Source organism: Cystoisospora suis, assembly GCF_002600585.1.
Source record: "Cystoisospora suis strain Wien I chromosome Unknown contig_5707, whole genome shotgun sequence".
Taxonomy (NCBI): Eukaryota; Apicomplexa; class Conoidasida; order Eucoccidiorida; family Sarcocystidae; genus Cystoisospora; species Cystoisospora suis.
The window spans coordinates 373-20,835 of record NW_027158497.1 but is presented as its reverse complement, the minus strand read 5'-3'; the positions used below and the strand labels follow the sequence as shown (position 1 = coordinate 20,835).

The 20,463-nt window shown below is 46.9% G+C and overlaps 3 protein-coding genes across 3 annotated transcripts; 1 reads left to right on the top strand and 2 right to left on the bottom strand.

The window, feature by feature from the left end:
* Nucleotides 1-281: 281 nt before the first annotated feature.
* On the top strand, nt 282-1,120 carry CSUI_009516 (arsenite-activated atpase family protein; the record flags this gene model as incomplete). The annotated part of the gene is made up of 1 exon (XM_068069631.1): nt 282-1,120. A coding segment is annotated over one exon (186 nt), but the record flags the coding sequence as incomplete, so codon positions are not given.
* A 4,198-nt stretch (nt 1,121-5,318) lies between these two features.
* On the bottom strand, nt 5,319-10,396 carry CSUI_009515 (uncharacterized protein). Its single transcript, XM_068069630.1, has one exon. It carries the CDS (start codon nt 8,642-8,644, stop codon nt 5,531-5,533), a length of 3,114 nt encoding a protein of 1,037 aa, XP_067918394.1. The 5' UTR covers nt 8,645-10,396; the 3' UTR covers nt 5,319-5,530.
* A 1,613-nt stretch (nt 10,397-12,009) lies between these two features.
* Nucleotides 12,010-20,096, bottom strand: CSUI_009514 (uncharacterized protein). Its single transcript, XM_068069629.1, has one exon. It carries the CDS (start codon nt 19,044-19,046, stop codon nt 16,788-16,790), a length of 2,259 nt encoding a protein of 752 aa, XP_067918393.1. The 5' UTR covers nt 19,047-20,096; the 3' UTR covers nt 12,010-16,787.
* Between the last annotated feature and the right edge of the window lie 367 nt (nt 20,097-20,463).

Below are 20,463 nucleotides of genomic sequence, written 5' to 3'. Positions count from 1 at the left end.
GATAGATAGATAGATAGATATCTAAGATAGATAGATTAAAGATAGATTAAAGATAGATAGATAGATAGATTAAAGATAGATAGATAGATAGATATAAGATAGATAGATAGATTAAAGATAGATTTTGGATAGATAGATAGGTTGTATTTACCGTGGAGTGTCAGAGATGGGGATCGTTACTGCAGTTGACAACAAGTACACCTTTTTTATTTTCTTACAGTTGATTTCCATCCATTCTCTTGTCTCTTCTCCCTCCCTGTGTGTCTTTCTTTCTTCTTATCTTTTCATTTAGTGTCTATACCGCAGCAATCTGAAGAAGTGAGAGGTCTAGATCATCTTCTTCATTTCGGTGAGCTTCTTCGACAAGCTCGACCTCTCCCAATTATAATACAGCAACCACAGGGGGGAAGAAGAACTTTTCATTCCACGAGCACAACTAGTTCATCATCGTCTTCTTCTTCTTCTTAGGCTCAAGTTTGACGATACTGCCTGCAACTTGGGGACTCTTCTTTATCCCTAGGGAGAGAGCGGGAGAGAGAGTGGACAACATGAATTTATCTTGTCTTCTTACTGAAGAAAAACATAGCAACAGAAGGAGGGGAAGGAAAAGAAGACGCTACAAAAGACAAGGGTCAGGGAGCAGTCTAGGGCAACAGAGCCTCTCCGCGAGAGAAGAACTGCGTGATGTCACGTATCTAGAGGGTAGAAAAGTGGCCTCCTAGGAAGAAGAGAAAGAGAGAGACCTCCTGAAAAAGAGGAGAGAACTGGTTGAATGAGCGAGTGACTATAGAAGGTAGAAGAGAGAGTGTAGTAGATAAATAGACGAATAGTAGGGGGCTCGAGTATCTGCTGCAGAACGAAGAAGCGCAAGAGCATTCTATTTTCTTGTCATACAGATGAATTGAAGAAAACAAGGTAGAAGATAGAGACAACCGAAGAAGCCGAGGTTATGCACAGAAGGAAAAGAAACAACAGACTTTTGTCTTGATTTGAATGAACCCAGGCAAATGGTCTCTCTTTCAGTTACACTGAAAGGTCGAGTGTAGTGGAGGTAGGCTACCTTGCTGCTCATTACACCTCAGCTCTCTTACGTACAGTTGAGGAGGGGCCGACCGCCACTGTCCTTGGTTGCTTTGAGATGTACAGAGAGCTGAGGGAGTTGTGAAAACTCCAACAGTAACTCCCTGGTTCTCGTTTTCAGCCTGAAACGTTTCCCGGCTCACGAGGGCCGGTGGGTTTGTACTGTGCCGCCTCGTAACGGCGATGTGGCTTCGGACTGCGATTCATCGTGGGTTTCAGCCTACTTTTATAGAGCCAAGAAGACTAGCTCACGGTCGGGAGTTCGGACTCCGAACACAACGAGGAGGCAACCGTTGAAAGAGGATCATCACTAACTCTCCTCTCCCCTATCTTCGAGACTCCCCATCCCGTTGCCCACCCATCGCAAACCACCGTCCGTCAGGCCACGGTACTCGGTCAGGGACTCCACCCCGTTGGCACAAGCTACTGTCCGGTAACGGATACCTGAACGGTCTATGGGCGTGTGAGCTCCCAGAAATCCTCACCTTTTGCTGGCACCCTCCCTTGTTGCCATCCTCCGAACTCGCGTTTCTGTGTCGGGACAGGAAGAAATGACAGAGACTTCGGATACCTACGACATTCTACAGATCAGTTCTCCGCAGGTGCAGAGCAGTCGGGAGATTTCGTCTCGTTTGAGCACATCCCTCAGATGAGGCCCCTCACGAGTGTCATCGTAGCAGCTCGGCCCTGTTGAACTACCCCTACCGCCCTATGTCCCCAGCGCCTCAGTATCCCATGGCGTGCTGGCATTTCGAATACCGGTGCTGCCCTGCATGGTCAGCTCTTGGGTGTCTGCGTCGGGGCTCATCGCTCTTGGACTTTTCGTTATCGGAAAAATGGTACTATTAGTTCGCCTCGTGCTAGCTCCAGGGCACAGTGGGGCTACCCGCATTCTCACTTCCGTGCCAGTTACTGGGTGTCCTCATGGCGGTTCGACACTTTGAGGCTCTACCCAGATTGCCACGCGTGAACAACCGCTGAGCGTCTAAGTCGTCACTCGGTGCGTCTGCATTCGTCCCGTAGTCTCCTGGCGTCCGCATGGCATCGCGGCTCTTTGGCAACATCTGAGTCAGTCTCTCTTTCATCAGACTCGAAGTTGAAGAGCTTGCGCCGGGTCACATGTGGGTTGCTTGCGCACCCGGCACCAGCGACACCACTGCAGGTCCGCCAGTGTCCCGAACTGCCACAACGGCTACTCTGTTTCCTACCCTGATCACACCTGCTCTTTAGGCACTAGAAACAGCATATTTCGAAACTAAGAGCTTCCTCGGGCACGAGGGGGGCTCCGTTCTCGCCCCGGGCGATCACTGGTTGCACAGGACATGTTGCGTTCCCGCCTGTGCGACGGGCTGCACAGTTCCACTTTAGTTACGCAGTGACAGCACAAACCGTCCTCAGGAAGAATAAGACGAATCCTTTTTTATCCTTCTCCTTTCCTCGACCTACCGTGTCCTGCTCCGGCGACCGAGGTGCCGCGAGGACGAATGGAAGATTAAGGTGCTGCTCAAGTACCCGATTGGCCGATATCATGGTAACCCCTTACTCTCTCTTTCTCAAAGAGGTCCCCGGTACGGACGGCTGGGACGTCACCTCATCGTACATCGCCCGGCGTATGATGGCGGCCCCTCAGTGTATTGTGCAGAAAGGTTAGAGGATCTCTAGAAGATGTGGATGAAACCATCTCAAATGCGGGGATATCTGCTGGGGTTGCGAAACCTCCGAAGAATGATGCGCGAGACGCTTGGGGATCCGGCTTTCATATGGAACGATACGACCATCCGGAGAGAGTATTCGCAGCCCTGCCACCCCGAATTTCCCATCATGTGATCGCTTGCGCAAACGACGTGAACCTTACCCTAGACAGTGTCAAGCCCGTGCAGACGTGTTCGGAGGTCCAGAACAGGTTAAAGCGCGACAGAGGAACCACGGGAGACTGCCGCGAAGCAGCGACTGTCAGGGCTTCGGCCGTAACGCTTGCGAGTGCAGGTAGCGTAAGATAGGCAAGAGAGCCAAGGATGCAGCAAGAAATTAACGTTCAGGGAGTACGAATCGTGGACAAAGTATAGCGCGTCGGGCTGTTAGAAGCCCCCGTCGTGCTTCACCCAGCAAGGCATTCTGGAGGACTAGAGAGTACTGCTTACCGAGCAGACAGAATCTGGAGCCTAGCGAGATCCCCAAACAGGCTTCGCTCGCGTGCGCCATAGGAGGGCGGGGCAAGTCCCTAGCTTACGTGAAGGCACAGCGCCGGCAGTCTTTCCGGCTGACTGCCACAATTTCGGGAATTTTCGATGGAGTCAGGGTGAAGATGCTGTCGGCTAGCGGAGCAGATTAGGGCAAGCTTCGGCGATGAAACTGCAGGGTCTCGCAGTCATGTTTTGAACATGCTGGACACTACAAGACGCGAGAAGTCAGTCGGCAGTCAGAAGAAGTACCACTGCTGGCGTCCGGCGAGCCCTTACTGCGCAAAGGACCAATTGCTTCCAGTGTGGCAGTCTCCCTTGTCGACAGTAGAGCGAGAGACGTGAAAGTCCGCCTTGCCTTTCGATTAGCTCGCTAATTGCGGTTGATACTATCACAGATTAGGGACGGCTCACCAGCTTCCCGGACGTTACGGTGCCGGTATTAGAAGGGGCAACAGGCAAAGGGCTCTTGAAAGCGGCATCTGCGGTGATTACCCCTCGCGCAGCACGAAGACAACAAAGATCCGTCCGCCCGTTACCGGTGCGAATTTCTACGGGCCGGGGGCGGTGGCACGAAAGCTTATCACGCCGCATGGGTATGCAGAAGAAGCGCCTACCACGCTCCTGGTATGTAACCGGTACCCAAGGGCCATGTAGAATCACGAACGTTGCTATCATCGCACGGACTGGACAGAACATATTATCGTTCCTCGCCAACAGGAGCAGAGCACCATGAGGGCAGGAGTTCGCAAGGGAGTGTCGGAGATCGTCTGGAAGGCAGATGCCTTCCCGACAGCGTATCCGTTCCTGCGGACCAGGGGAGGAATAGAGAACGGTGCTTCGTCTTGTGGAACGGTGTAGGGACGTTTTCCACTTCTCGGAGACATCTCCAGCGTAGAGAGCACTACATCCACCGTGCACACGGGAGACGCGGAGCCATGCTCCACAGACCCCTGCATATAGCGGATGCCGAAATGCAGAAAGTGGTCGCCCAAGATGTCATTGAACCCGGTAGCTCACCTTCGGCGAGGGCGGTAATGACTGTTCCCAAAGAATAATGGGTCGTGGATATTTTCCGTAAGCTACACGCGTCTGAAACGGCTTACCGCCAAAGATGCATACTCCGCGCCGCACGTTGATGATACCCTCGCAGCCCTTCGGGGAGCAACCTGCTTCAGCAGGGGACAATGCTTCCCGTTACCGGCAGATATCCATGGCCGGAGAGGACAAGGCGAAGAAGGCGGTAACTACTTGCGCAGGGCTGTTTCAATCCAAGCGATGCCCTTCGGATTGTGGAATGCGCCCTCAAAGGTTTCCCTACAGGGGCTTTTAGTCCACGGCTCGAAGTGGCGACAAGGGACGTCCCAGGTACCAGAGAAGGGAGGAAGTATGTGCTTCGCCACGATGTGCAAGCATCTGACGCACTTGCACCTATACTTGTTCACAAAGTGCTCTCGGACTCGTTTTTGACCCGTGCCAACAAGGGGGCAGCAAGCAACACTCCCGCTATCTCCGGGTGGCGCTAACCCAGGGCGTCGACTGGGAGTAGGGGTGTGTACCCCCGCGGGCGGCACATTGTCGCCAGGCGCGACGCACGAAACCGGGAGGTGACGAGCAGGGAAAGCTGGAGTATGAAAGCACGTACACGGGTCCGGGAGGATTACAACTCTACGTGTAATGTGGGTAACTGGCAAGGGACCCGACACAGATCGGTGAACAGCGGATGAGGAGTAGGATCAGTCTAGTAACTTCGGGTGTGGGAGTAGAAGTGGCCTACCGACGCACTCCGACTACATAAACTCTTCTACCTCAATCTCGCAAGCTGCCGGACTGGGGGACCTCGTTACCGAACTCAAGCCAAACGTGCTAACGCTGCCAGCCCAACGTCACAGCAGATGATAGTTGGCACCCACGGCGCGGTGGTATACTCCTAGGTGTCACGCCGCAGCTTATGGGCGCGAACACGAGACGGGCGGGAGTGTCCTCCCCCCATAGTGTCTCCGTTGTTATACTTGACAAAGAAATGAAATGTTGCAAACAGAAAACACTGTTTCTCTGTAGCGGCATCAAACTTGGACGTACATAGGAACAACTGCTTTTTCCATTGCGCGCGATAAGAAGAGCTTCACACACAAGGACCTGATTCCCTTCATGTGAGCGGCAAACTCTTCTCATGACATCTGTGTATGCGCGCTTCCTGTTCTTTTCCTCAGATTTTTTTTTCCAAAAAGAAACCTGTATGTTTCCTTTGCACGTTCTCTTCTTCATCTTCACCTTTGAACTTGACGATGAATAACTCTCGCAACAAAAAGTGTTGCAAAGACAGCGGGAAAGATAAGCCAAGCTCCATTCTCCTGCCAAAACTCCAGCGCCACGATTAGAGAGGCGGCGGCCATTGCTGCATCAAAATGCTCGAGAGACATCTGCTTGAACAACCTATTCAAAAGAAGTGCGAAGCTCACTAGACTTCTTGGTGCCACACTAGCTTCGGGTAACGTCATCAAGAAGATCACGACCGGTATAATAGTTATGAGTTGAGAGAAACTCACCTTCTGTGTTAACCGAGACAATAGAGAAGAACACGGGACAACAGAAAGAGCCGTGATGAATCTATTTGACTGGAAAGGAGAGGAAGATGAAGTAGGAGAAGAGCGTGAGAAAGACACGAGTGAAAGGACGGAAGCTAAAGATGTAATAAGAGTGAATTCCCTGCTTTCTAGAATAGGTTGATCTCCTTCCTGTTTGTCACCAGGTTTCTTTGTTTCCTGTTTGTTGTGTCTCTTTTCCTTCATTCCCTTGTCTTTTCTTGCGTTAGCGTTCCCTCTAACAAGTCTTTTTATTCCTCTTCCCTCATCGACGCGAAAAGAAGAAGGATAATCTCTGCGGGAGAAACGAAGACGGAATCTTATGGCACCATTCTTTTCTCCTAGAAGGACTGGACGTGGGGGGGCTGCTGCATCAGACAAAGGAGAGAGCGCGACTTCTTGTCTATCCTGCCATGTTCTATAGACCAATACAACTAAAACGCCAGCAAAGAACGCAAGGAAGGAACGGGCAACTTGACGATGAAGTGCCAGTCTATGGACGTTGAGTTTCTTTGGAGAACATAATAGATGGTAGTGCGATCCTCTCCCTATCTCTCCACGATTGACTATGCTGTTGTTGTCCTCTTTCAGGTTGTTTTTCTCTTTCTCTTGATCATCTTCGTAGCCATCTTCAGTTTGTACATCACGCCCCGTATCTCTTTTTTCTTCCTTCTCTATCGTATGCTTTTCATCGACGTCTCTGTCTGAATCTCCACTCTTCTTTCCCTCAGTCTTTCTGATCGTCCTGTTCTCATTCACATGTGTCTTTCTTAACCTCTCCTTCTTCTTCTTCTCCTTCTTCATACCACCAGTCGAGTCACTTTGACTCAACAGTTCGAAGTCGGTCATAATCTTCTTTCTTCCTCTGATGAGGATACTAGAGAATAAACTTAAACTCTCTAGAACTGTGTTTCTGATCTTTTTTACACCTCTCTCAAATCTTCCCGCTCCGTCAAAACGGCGTCTTATTAGATGGGAAGATGAAAATACAGATTCATCATCTTCTTTCCCAAATGATTGTCTTTCCTTCTTCCTGTGCCTCGTTCCATTCTCCTTCCCTGGTCTTTCAAGTATCTTGTTTCCGAATTGTCTTCTTCTTCTTCTGCTCCTTCTTTCTCTTCTCCTCCTCCTCCTCCAAAGACTTCTTTCATGATCACGACGACGACGACGACCTCCGCCTTCGTCGTCGTTTTTCTTAAGTCGGGAAAAAGCCTCGGTGCTGCTGCTGTCAGTCCTTCTATCATCTTTCTGTGGAGCTACATGATAGGGATGTTCATTACGTTCTTTCAAGAGAACCACTTCATACCGGCCAGCTCCACTAATGATATGGTGTTTAGGGTAACTGGTAAAGCTCTTCTTCTCTGCATTCATATTATACTCCTCTCCTCCTCCGTCTCTACCTTGCTCTTCTCCTTCTCTTTCAACCTTCATCTTCTCGGCAGCTCTATTCTTTCTTCTTTCTTCGTTGCCCCCTTCGTTTCTTCTTCTTTTTCTCTGTCCTTCGTCTTCTTCACCCCGTCGTCCTCTTCCCCCTTGTTCTCCCCTTCCCCGACTGACTACTGAAGATACCTTCGCGTCTCCCTTGTGCAGAAGAGACACCAAACCTACACCAATGGCTGTGACGGTGCTTCCAGCGCCATCACTACTACTACTACTGCTGTTCTCTCTAGATAGGTAACTTTCGCGATTCTTCTCAACTCTTCCTTCTCCTCCCTGACGTCTTTTCTTGACTTGTTCCTCTTGCCCTACTTCTGCTTCTTCTTCTTGTTCTTTCCTCCCTTCTCCTTCATGACTTTCTGTCTTTCCTTGTTGTTCTTGTTTCTCCTGTGAAGGGGTGAGAGAGAGTGAAGGTCTTGGGCTCTTATCTCTCTCTTTCTGACTGTGTAGAAGAGGATGAAGAAGATGCTTACCGCCGCCCTCTTTGGGTGAAACATGGAGATGCTTTTCTCCTTCTACGTCTGAAGAAGAGAGACTGAGGGATTCATGAAGATGAGTAGACAACGGCTCAAGAAAAGAACGTTCTTTTCGATCTTGACGAGGGCCTTCTTTCAGATTCTTGACATCATCAAACTCTAGGCCTGCGTGATGCGGATCGCTTGGCTCTGTATGAACAGCTTCGCTAGCTAGAATACCTGGAAGAAAAGACGAAGAAAAGAACGGGGAAAAAGACGACGAAGGAGAGGGGGACGAGAGACAACTTGAGAAGGGGGAGGAAGTAAAGAAGAAGATAGAAGATGAAGATTCGTCGTCTTCTTGGTCTTTCGTGTCTTCGTCCTTCTCATGGGACTTTCTTCTTCTTCTTCCTGTGAGACAGACCTCTTGATCTTTCTTATTCAGACTTCTCTCAGGTAAGGGAGAACGTGACGTTGTTTGAGAAGGCGGAAAGAAGAAAGAGGGAGAACAAGACGACGAAGATAAGAGAATAGGATGGGTGCCCGACCAAAGGTAAGACTTCGGTAGCAATGAAGATGGAGAGTAGTCGATATCTTCCTTTCTAGGTAAGATAGAGAAGACGTCTTTCAGGATAAAGATGACAGAGAAGAAGTAAAGAAAGATCGATTGCCGCAGAACGGAAGAAGAAAATTGAGGAGAGCAACCAGGTGCAGGAGAGCAAGAAGAAGAAAGACGACTTGAACTCGTAGAAGTCAAAAAGGAAGAGGCGACGGAGAGATTCTTAGAGAGTGAGAGAATGGACTGGAACACGATGACTGCCCTAGGGGGGCCGAGACACCTATACAGAGCCAGAAAGTTGGTAGGGGAGTTCATCTTTGGCGATAGCCGTAAGTCGTGAGTTTTCATCTTTTCTTCTTCTTTAGAATGAAAGCGCTCACATGCTAGGGAGAGAGAAAGAAAGAAGTCTTGTTAAGGACGAAAAGTTGACGATAACAGCACCATGGTAGACTATGGAAGTGAAGAAGAATCCCGGGAAGGAAAGAAAGAAAAGAGAGAGAGGGACGGATGACTTACTGTATCGATTGAACATATGTATGGACATGCACAAAACAAGCAACACTCTCTCGCTGCGGTCCGTATGTGTCACGACAGGTTTCAAAGGAGACGGAAAGAAATGACGCTTTTCTTCCGTCCTTTGCCTTTGAACATAAATCTACGAAAAACCATTCTTCTTTGTCTTCTTCGTTACTAAGGGGTCGTTAAGACTCTGCTTGAAGGTCTACCTACCGATCACGCTTATGGCTTCCTTGTTATGAGGTGTATACAGCTGTAGACAGGAAGAAAACAGAGACTCTTACATGGACCTTGTTCTAACGACGCCGCGTTTCTGTTCTCTTTTTCTCGTCAGAGAATGAACTTCCTGATACATCCCAGAAATCGAGAAGAAGAAAAAGAAGAAATCTTCTTTCTTCTTATTACTCTTGTTTTTTCTTGGAAACCTTGTGTAAGAAGAGACAATTCTGATACCGTACCAAGAGGGGGGCAACATAACAGAGAGAAGATCGGTATCCCGACTCGGGTGTGAAGGAACGACACGCAACCAAGAAACACGAGAAGACTTCGGCTTTTCTTCGCTGTTGCTCTTTTTCTACACAAACACGTCTTCTACGTCCCTCGTATGGCTGACCCTGTACAGGTGAGTTCCGGAAAGCAAAAGAGAGAGAGAGAAACACCGTAGCTCTCAGACGGGTTCATCGATAAAAGCGGAAGAAAACTGGAGAGAACGACCCGCCCGACTGCTGTTGAGACGGAAGAGAGTCAACACGGACAAACCAAATACTTTTCAAAACTTTCAAATGACACAAGATAACCTGCGAAATGAATCGAAAGCGAGGGAAGGTTTAAGGAGGCACACCGCCGGCCAAGGTTTGACTTGACTGCTTGAAGATCATGCCTGCGAGGAGGCTTCTTTTTGTCAAGAGAAGGAATAGACGTCCTGTCGCGTACTCAGTCCAAATGGAGTGAACTAGTTCTTTTTAGGATTTCAGAGCCAAAAAAGAACTCTCTTTTCCGGAAAGATACATCAGAGGCGAAATGGCCTCCCCTACCTATCTTTCTCATGACCGGACTGCAAACAACTAGTAGAAGATAAAGGACACCTGGAAGGAGAGGATACGAAAGGGAGTCGGAGTGAGGCCGTAGGCATCCCGATCAAGCCTGTCCGGAAAGCAGAACGTATCTGCTGTTCTATTCACAAATTCTCTCTTTTAGCCACCTTGGTCTCCTAAGGAGACAACGCCCGTTGAGTACGAGGACCAGGCATGGACGCTATCCGAGGAAGGAGACAATGACGGTGAGCTGTGCCGGACTACAGTGGAGGGGGCGAGTGGTGAGTGATGATCGGTTGAGAGCTTATATCGCATAGTTTTACCAGTCGATAAGGATATTGATGTGACTTCCTCTAGAAGAACATTATTCCCTTCTATTATTCGTTATGTTCTCTTCTACTCGTACATTCAGACACTCAGCTACCTTTTCACTTCTGGAGTACGACCGTTCTGCACGTCTCCTGACACCCACTCAGCACTCGCTCTCAGTATGCAACAACAACAACGATCGACCCGAAGAGAAGTAAGTCGTAGAAGACGGACGCCGAACACCTTGTCCCATTGCCGCATGTACCGGTGTAGAGGAGGGAACGGTCCTTTTCGGATGTTGTTACTCGATTCTGTAGGAAAGTGATGAGTTAAGAAGAGAAATGCAGGTCTTCGTCAAAAGGAATTGAAAGAAAGAAGGCGGTTGCACAGTGACTGAACAAGGGTGAAGAGTAAAGAGAAGTGATGAAAAAGAACAAGAACTGTAGTAGACAATTGCAACCGGGGGTTTTCTTGTGGAAAATCTTTCCTAAGCTCCCGTTCTGCGAACTTCGAATACTACACCGCCGCAGCCTAAGACCTAACCTGCGTGGGAAATGAAGTTATACGTATTCGTTTTCTTCCCGAGAGCTGAATTTCCTAGACTACACTGAGTGTGGACGGGTCATACATTAGTTTGAAAGATCGGACGAGGCAATATCTCTCCGGACCAGAAGAGGGTGGAAGATTGCATTTGTTGTTTTTTCTAGGTATCTTTTGTACGTAGCATCTGAATTGTTTTGCTTGTAAGCAATAAACTCAATCAGATAGACATAAGCGGCCAGGTGTGGAGATCCCCGCATTCTTGGAACTAGTCAGGAAACGGGCAGACACTCGGTCGACTACCTCGGCCGGTATGGCGACGTTGCGAGTGAACTGCCAAGAAGAGTAATAGAGTGTCATCGAACATCCTCGTCTCTCTCTCGTAAGAGGGCATGCGCCCAGTTTCCATAAAGGTTTATAAGAGGAACGCTGCGGGAACACTGCGTGCGGCTCAACGACATGCTTTTCCGACTGAGGTATCTATCACCTTCCACCACTTACCTAGGTCAGCTGCAGTCTCCTTAATACAGTCGGAATCGCATTTTTCCCATCTGGAAAATGGACTTCTGGGTGAAATAACTTTCTTCTTTCGGTCTTCTTCCACCGAACAGCGGGTCTTTTGCTTGAAAGATCAGGGCAGACGGAGATCTTTTGCTGTCAGCTACCCACCCTTCAGAAGGCGAGACAGATGCGGTCCGTTTCTCGCGAGAAGACAGTGAGGAAAGAATGGCGCAAGAGTATAAGAGTAGATACGAGAGAGGGAAAGAAAAACGGGCCGATCACGCCCAAAACCTTCGGTGGCTAAAACACAAACAAACCCTTCTCCACTGCGACACCTCTAGGTTCTCTCCAGAAAGAGAATCATCCCCTCTCCTCTCTCGTCTTTGATGGTGGCACTTCTGAGGCAGAAACACTGAAAGGTAAACCGATCCGCACGCTCTTCATTCCTAACCCGTAGGGTGACGAGGCTGGTCTGTCTCATCTAATCATGAAGCTTTTCCTGGCGTGGGCGCCAGGGAGACTCCGAATGATCTTTCGCGAGTTTTCAACGAGTTATTCTAGCTGAGGTGTTTTCAAAAATATATGTACCAGCATTCTGAAAGGTATGGAAAACAGCAGTACGTGCGTGGCTGTGCAACGGACTCAAAACTCCTCGAAGTCAGCCTCGGGACGAACGAAGAGTCTCCGAGGAGACTGATTACTCCCGGAAGGCGGTTCTAGTCACTCACGTAGAGCAACTCCACCGCATACAAGGCTGACCGTGGTTTCGTTTTAATGAGTTTTTACCATCTTGCCTTCCCGTGTGTCGGGGGAGCGGCAAATTTGAGTACATCCAGAAGGAATGTAGGCTCGGCTGTATTCGCAAACCCCCCGTCACATTCTTGGGAGTTCTAGTCACCCTGGCACTACTTTTCCATCTCCCTCAAAGCTTTCTATGGCGCAGGAGTTCTAGGCGACGCGTAGGTCATATGGCCGCCGCTGTCTCCCTTCCTCCTCCTGCAATTCCCCGCATTGTCAGTTCTACTAGATCCTACACAGAGGCTTAGAGAGCTTTGCTAAAAGTTCCCACGGCTGACCTCCTAGTTCGCTTAAAAAAACGACGCAGGGTCGAGGGGATACGCTGCGATCCAACATACGCAAAAACTGGGAAAAAAAGAGGAACACCCACGGAGGAGCAAGGCATACTAGGGACAGAGATGGGGACTGGCCCGTCAAAATGAAAACCATGCGTCTGCTTTTCTTGCGTTCTCAGGTTTCGATGCCACTCTCACTCTTTCTCCTTTCTTTCATCGTTTGACATCAGGAGGCAACGCAGCCGACAGGCAAAACTAGACAACCCTAACCTAAAGATAATCCTCAACAATGATGTTGCCAGTAAGAGTCTGCGAGATTTCTCTGCGCTGTCTTGACTGTTTTTCCTGGTTATGGGGTCTCTGTCCGTCTTCGGGAGCAATCGAAGACGACTCTTGAGATGGCGACACGGGTAGCTTTGCATTTTCCCGGGGAACGGGCGATCCCGATCTCCTCTGCCGCAGTATAGAATCAGCGATAATGTTACCCGCTGCGAATCCTGAGGAAGTCCTGTTTTCTTTCACACCGTTATGGTCATGCTGCGGTCGTGAAAAGAAGCCAAAGCCTTCGGGTAACTGTAACTCCTCGTCAAAATTTCCACTCATATCCTCATAGTCTTCGTAAACACCGTACGACCCAACATAAACACGGGCTTGTCTTTCTCGAAGAGGCTCCAGATCAGGTTGCGGCTGAGGCACCGGCTTGTACTGCAATGAGGGCGAGGAGGTCGGTGCCAAGTGACTTTTGCCATTCTCTGTCTCAGGACGAGGTAACAAAACGGGGAGGTTCCCTGCTAGGACGCTTGCATGCATGGAGAGATTTTGATTTGATAGAAGGAGGTCAGAAAAAAGAAGAAAGCAGCTCAAAAGGAAACGAGGAAGCTTGTAGACACCGCAAGGGTGATGACGGTAGATAGGCCGAAGCTTCTTTGGAGAAACGTCCATTCTCAAGAAGCATTTCTTCGCCAATCGCGCAATAACGAAGTCCTCATCCTTCTTGGAAATATTCCTCTGGTATTGTCGTCATCCTTACCACTGACTTAGGACTCCAGCAAGGACAGAAAAGTTGATGAACTTCATCTGCTGGACAGACGTATACCGCTAAATGATGAGCGCGGTGCTGGTGCATGTGCGTCAAAATGAACAGCCGTCTCCATGCAGATCTACCTCTCTTTCTAATCCTTCTCTCATTCCTCCGGTCGTTTTTCTTTTTTCCCGGACCAAATAATCCATCCATTCCATATGTGTATCTTCAGCCTCTTCGGCACTCTCCACTCGCATGTTTAAAAAATCGAGATTTTCTGTCCTTCCATTGCTGCATGCAATCCATAGTAAGTGACGGTGACAGCAGAAGGTAGACGAAAAAGTGGAAGAGACTCCTAGACTTCCTCTTTTTTTGCTTCTCCAGAACTGGGGCTAGGGATCTCCAGTTGATAAGAATTTTGCTTCACCTCCTTACAAGCGGATAAAAGAACTGCAGTTTCAGAAAGCTCTTGTTTGACGGAAGTCCATGAAAGAACACAGGAGAGAGAGGACGGAGAATGTTGAGAGCTGTCTGATGTGAGATTTCTCTTGAAGCCGAGACACAAGAAAGATCTGCTTTACTTTCGTCGCAGAGGGATGTGTCCAAATTCGGTCGCCTAACAAAGATCGAGAAAGGGGATAGGTATTCGAGTGGTATAAACTGAGAATTCTTGTCACCAAGTCAGGATGGTCGTTCTTCGAATGTCATAGACAGAGGAAGAGAAACGAGCGAAGCGAACCTGAAGCGATGATGACTTTGATGCGAGGTTTCGTTCAGCTTCATGGAGGTTGCAATGCCATTCATTCTTTTCAAGCGCAGAAGACAAAGAGAACAAACAGGTTTTTTGTTTTCATCTGAATTCGAACTCACTTGGCTACATCAATCCCTCCTCCACCCTGATTACCTCTCTCCTCTGCTTGTGTATTCGCGAGACACCCGCACAAGAAAGATATCGACCTAGCTCTACTTCCTGTCTCTCACACACCGTGTTGAAGTGGCTAGTCATTCTTTAGATTCTCTTGTTTTTTAAGAGTCGAGCAGTCCCGGGAGACAAGGTTGCTTATTTCTTCTGATAAGAAACAAAGGAACGCGAAGGTTGTGTGTATGCAGTCATCTTCCTTTCTTGCTTCTGTATCACTTCCCTTCTTGCTCAGCTCTTTTTTGTCCTACTTATCATTCAAAACACGGATGCATGCCCCCTGTTAATCCTCACGTCAGCGGCTCCCCCCCCATGGAAGGCCTGTATGTCTGCGTGGTCAGAAACCTCACTCCTCAGACGGGAGAGGGACTACAGGTGTCTCTGCAAGGTATCTACTTTTTTTCAAACATGACTACACCACTTGCTTTGATATATGAAGCCAAGGAATGAGGGGATGATGAAAAACAGGGGAGAAACGAAGTCGATAGGAAATTCAGAAAGATAGAGAGACAAGGAGTGATGTGAAACAAGAAATTTCTTCGACGACGGATTCAAACGTCTTTTCAAAAGACGGGGGAAGAAGTTGGGAAAGACTGAGGGGAGCGAAAAAAAAAGGAACTCGGAAGGAAGAACACAACACAAGGTGTATATACATTCACGTGACAAACCTTTTCTGTCACCTTTAGGAAAGACATCTCTATAAAAAAAGAAAAAACCACAACGTAAGCATCCATATGAAAGATTTCTTCGTCATACGTCCCAAAGAAGGACGGAATGTTCTTGCAAACAAGTGAACAAAGCCTTTTCATTTTGATCTAGAGAGAGATAAAAAAGAGAAAGGAAAAATTCAAATGAAAGACCGGCTTCACTGAGATTCGCTTTCCAGCAAAAAAACCTTTCTTTTTCTGGCTACCACTCCATAGTAGGAGCTGTACATACACTTCAAATAGGACCCCTGGACACGTTTTGTTTGGTTCAAACAAGTGGTGGTGAAAAGTTATCATGAATCTATTTGAGGTTGGTTTGTTCTTTGTTCCTTCTTTCTTCTCTGAGAAAAAAAGAAACGAGAAATGCCTTTTTAAAAGTCTTCTGATTGAGTTGTTTTCTGGCTTTTTTCCATCAAAAGACAGCATATCTACGATGGAGCCGTCATCGGACTAGCGGTCAATTGCACAATCGATTCATCAAATCGATACTCACCCTTGTACTGATACCTGTATAGGCATCGGTACAGCTACACGTCTAGTTTCACACGTAGATCTCGACACACATACACATACGGAATCCATCTCTCTCTATATATATACCCATGAAACGCATACGAAGAGAGAGAGATTTGCTGTACAGATAGCCCCTCTTTCTCTTCGTTTAACACAGACCACAGTACATCTTCTCGATGTATATGACGTAGACATACTGTACATCTCGAAGTATCGATGCATATACATACATATATATGTGGTCTTATGTATACATATATAGATATGTAGTGTGATCTTTTTCAAAGAAAGAAGAGAACGGTATCTGCCCAAACCACTCCCTCTCTGTTTCTGCGGAGGTCCAAAGGAAAAAAGACTGGAAAGAAAAGACGAATCGCCCTTTTTCTTTCTTCAATTCTTCTTCTGCCTCCCTTCTTTACTATTTGTTTCGTTTCGAAGTAGAACACAAGAGACACCAAGGCCCGAGAAAAACATCGAGTTCCTTTCTATCTCTTCTTGTACACTCTTTTCATCCTTCTTTCGACAACTCCTCGCATATAATCGACGGCACCTTAGAAGAGCAGAAACACAGGAAGAAGATGAAGATAAGAAAGAAGAAACGACCACTTTCTTCTTCTGCTTCGCAGTCTCTCTCTCTCTGTGACATTAAGCTGGTACCGTCACCCTTATGAGTTAGGATGAAAATCTCGACTCGTCATCGTCTTCTTCCTTTTCTCCTTTTCGTAGACATGCACGTGTAGAGCAAAGGAGAGAAAGAGAAGAGAGACCTCACAAAGAAAGGAGAGAGAAAAGAGAGTTATGTCTGAGAGAGACTCACTTGTCTGTACACCCCATGTATATATGTAATTCTACTTGTACGCACACACATATCGCACGGACATCACAAGAAGATACCTGACTGACTGAACGGACTCTCCGTTCCTTTCTCCTTCTATCCCTGTCATTCTTTCCCTTCTTCTATTCCGTCTTTCTCTTCTTCTCTTTCTTCCTCTTTCAAAAAGAAGGAATTACCAACCTGTAAATGCAAGCTCGATATATGAAAACAAGCGAATGAAGAGTGAATGAAGGAAAGAAAGAAAGGCGTCTTTCCAAATCTCATCTTTCATATGACACGAAAGGAAGAAGCAGAGAAATATAACAAATAGACGAATTCTCTTCAACTTCTTCTATACCACACGTCTCTGCACTACGACTACGATCGCAACTAAGGTATAAACGTCCTGCATCATTATCATGATAATCTGGCGATCCTTCCAGTTCTATAAATGACCATGAAAGTTGAATGACAACAAGCTCACTCCATCTTCGCCTATCTATCTTTAATCTATCTCTTTTGAAAAGAATCTAATTGTTTATGCTTATTGAAAAGAGGATCCTTTCTCTCTCCTTGAGTTGTCTGTATTTGTGATGCTCTTTGAATTGTCGTGGTTGCTGTCGTTTCGGTCTTCAAGATCTAGACTCGTCCAGTCAAGAGCTTTGACTTTATGAGGGAAGAGTTTCTTCCCGAGAGACCCGACAGTATCTAGCACAAAAGCGCGTTCATTCCCCATGACCATTGCTGCTTTGACACCGATGTATGAAATTTGCAAGAGAGGTTGGAAAAGAAAAGGATAGAGAGGACGATAGACTCGCGCCACTTTCGCAGTGAGGGCTAAGAAGAGGAAAGATAAACCTGTTTCATAAGGCAGATGAACAAGACAATACCCTAACCACACAATAGAAAGGAAATCATAGACAACTGCTTGAAGTTGCCATAGACGCGGAAGAAGAGGGAGAAGAAGAGGAAGAGAATTGGGCGATGATAATGGTAGGGAGGATGACGATGAAGAGACCATCTGAAGACTTCTTTGAAACGCAGCCAAAAAAGAGGCAGAGAGAAAACTACTTTCTCTGAAGATGAATAAGGGATTGACGTCTTGAGAAAGAGTTGAGGTGGCTTTGCCTTTTTTCGTCTTGATCCAATGTGGAAGAGAGAAGAAAGAGACATCTTGGTCGTTGTGATGATAACGAATGATCTTTCTCCTTTGTTGGAATCTTGACGTGACACGTCGATAGGCCATCCAAATACATACAGCCAAGCATGTAAGTATAGCCACACTAAAGAGCTCAACTTTTCTGTTGGAAGATAAAGATAGTACGACACTCTCTCCTCTCTTGTTGTGACAACCCCCTCGACCTCCTCCTGCTTTTCTTAAACAAGAAGTTCGCTCATGCGAAGATCTTAACGAAGAAAAAAAAGATAAAGATGATGAAGGTCTCCTAAGGCTTCCTTTTCTTCTTCGTCTTTCTCCGTGAGTGACAATGTATTGATTTCTTCTTCTCTTCCTCCTTCTCCTCGTCCTCTCTGCATCCGAGTGAAGCTTCACATCCGAACTTCCTTCTTCTTCTTCTTCTTCTTCTTCTCTCTCTCCTACTGTAACAAGAGTATCAAAGGTTAAAATCTGGCCATCTGAAGAAAGAGCATGAGCAACGCTGAGAGAAGGAGAAAAAGAAGAACCTCTTGAAAGATGGAGTGGAGAAGATGACGTGAAAGGAAGACGATATCTTCCCCCTTCTTCATGTGTTGTGTTCTCAAGGGGAAAAATCATATTCTCTTTTACTTCTTCTTCTTTTACCGCCCCTTCTTTCTCTTGGTCGTCTTCTTTTTCTTTTTCTCTTCTCTCTCCCAGGAGGCGTGCAATAGGAGTCGCAGTCTTCTCCGTAGCAGGAGTCTTCTTCCTTTTCTGCTTGACCTCCTCCTCCTCTTCTTCCTCCCCGCTATTTTTCTCTTTTCTTTTCCTCTCATGAGCCTCTTCTTGATGCCGTCGTATGTCTACTTTTTCATCGTCCATGATATCCCCAGAAGAGGAAGAGGAAGAAGCGGAAGCAGGAGAAGAGAGCACAGGAGAATCTCCTCCTTGTGTACCATGATAAGAGGAATATAAATGATGATGATCTTGTCTTATTCTCTTTGCATCTCTTGTATGATTCCCCAGATGGTTCTGCTGAGACTGAAGAGCGAGACTTGTCTCTTGTCCTTTTATTTTCTCTTCACTAACGATCTTAAGAAAAGAAGAAAAAGAAGGGTGCTCTTGCTGAGGCAGAACTTGAGGCAAGGCTACGGTGATTGTGAGTAGAAGACTAGCAGGAGGAGAATGAAGATGAGAAAGAGAAGAAGAGGGAGAAGAAGACATCTGAAGAGTTGAGAAAGATGATGAACGAGAAGAAGATGAAGAGAAGGAAGAAGCAGAGACGTCACGTGAGGTGGTTGGACATGGCGTTGTGGATTGAGAAGGCTGAGCTGTAGCTGTGCGACAGAGAAGAACCAAAGGAGAAGCCTCTCGGGAAATCAGGAGTACAGAGATGACGAAGACGAACGACGTGAATGAGAAGAGACGTTCTTTTCTGCCTTGCCTCCTCCCTTTTCTTGGACTGATTCTTCTGTAAGAATAAGAGAGAGAAGAAATACAGGAAGAAGAAGAATTCTCACGGGGGGGGGATAAGCTACACAAAAACACTCTTGTTCTATTTTTTTTGTGTTTCCCTCTCTTCATCCATTCCTTAGACGATGAACGATGATGAGATGGCGATGAAGAAGGAGAAGAGCGAGAGAAACATGAGAGATCTCCCCCCCCCATTTGGTTCTCCAGAAAACGCCAAGAAAAACAGGAAGGAAGAAAAACAGCTTCCTGTTATCATAGAAAATACAATTCTTCTTCAGTATCAGCACTACACTATTGCTGCTGAGACTGCGCTCATTCACACTTTTAAACAGTCGAACTACAGCGCGACGCTCTTGGAAGAAAGGAGAGAAAAAAAAACGAAGGGTGAGAAGACGAGGAAAAGAGAGAAGAAGGGAAAGTACGACGAAAGAAAAACAAAGATCTTTATCCTCTATCTTCTTCTTTTTCTCTTCATCTCAAATTCTCCGACGGACTGAAAGAAAGAAAGAAGACATCCAGCCGAAAAGTATGGGGAATCTTCTTGGGATGTAACGCATTGAAGCCGAAGATACAGTTGATAAAAGAAAGAAACATGAAAGAAATGATAGACAAAACAACAGAGAGGGGGAAAGAAATACTCTTTCAGTTGCCTTCCCTCTCTAGCCGTCCCGTCTGTCTTTCTAATCTTCCTCCGTCACCTTTCTTCACAAGCAGAAGAAGAAGATTGAGAAACAAATAGAAGAAAGAAGGAAAGATAGGAGCACGTCCGGCTCCGTAAACATGCAGTGAAAAGATGAGAAAGGAAGAAAAAGAAGAAAAAAGTAACCATGTGCCTCCTTTCATGAAAAGAACGAGGAACGAGGACGGGAGAAGAAGAAGGTTCTTCGTCTTCCTCGCCGGGTAGTGAAAGCCTTCCTTCCTTTCCGCCAAGTCCTTCGTTTTCTTTTCTCTTTATCTCGATCGACCATTCAGCAGAAAACCAGTGAAGAAAAGTGAAAAATGAAGAACTTCCTTAAGAGCCAAGCAAAAAGAACGAGAAAAGGAGGGATCCTTTCTTGCTTCCTTTCTTCTTGTTCTTGTTTGTCATCTCCTCAGCCAGCTACCCATTCATCTGCCTATATCTCTCTCTCTCCAGCTCGTCTCTCTTTTTATTTACCAGCCAGGAACTTCCAATATCTTCTCTCCAGTCTGGTTTTTTCTTCCAACATGCCCGGGGAGGTTTGAATCGAGAACACAGCAAGACAGAGAAAAGTCTACTCGTCTCGCTTTACTACGTCTCTTCCCTCTTTCTAACCAAACATGTATACCTTGTTCCTGATGGTGGGCGGGGAAGAAATAGCTCTCTCTCTGTGTAAAGCTCACAGAAAATAGAAAGGAAGAAGAGAAAGAGAAAGCAAGGATGATATGTTTTGTGTCTGCCGGGTCAGAACGAGAACGAGAGAATGAAAAGAGAGAGAGAAAGATAAAGCAAGAAAGGGAAGAAGGGATGATTTCTTACTTGTTCATTGAAATCATGTTCCTCTTCTTCTCTTCTGAAGACAATGGGATACAAAGGTACGACCGATCCATCTTTATACCCGAACGAGGAACCATCAAAGCAATCTATCGCCAA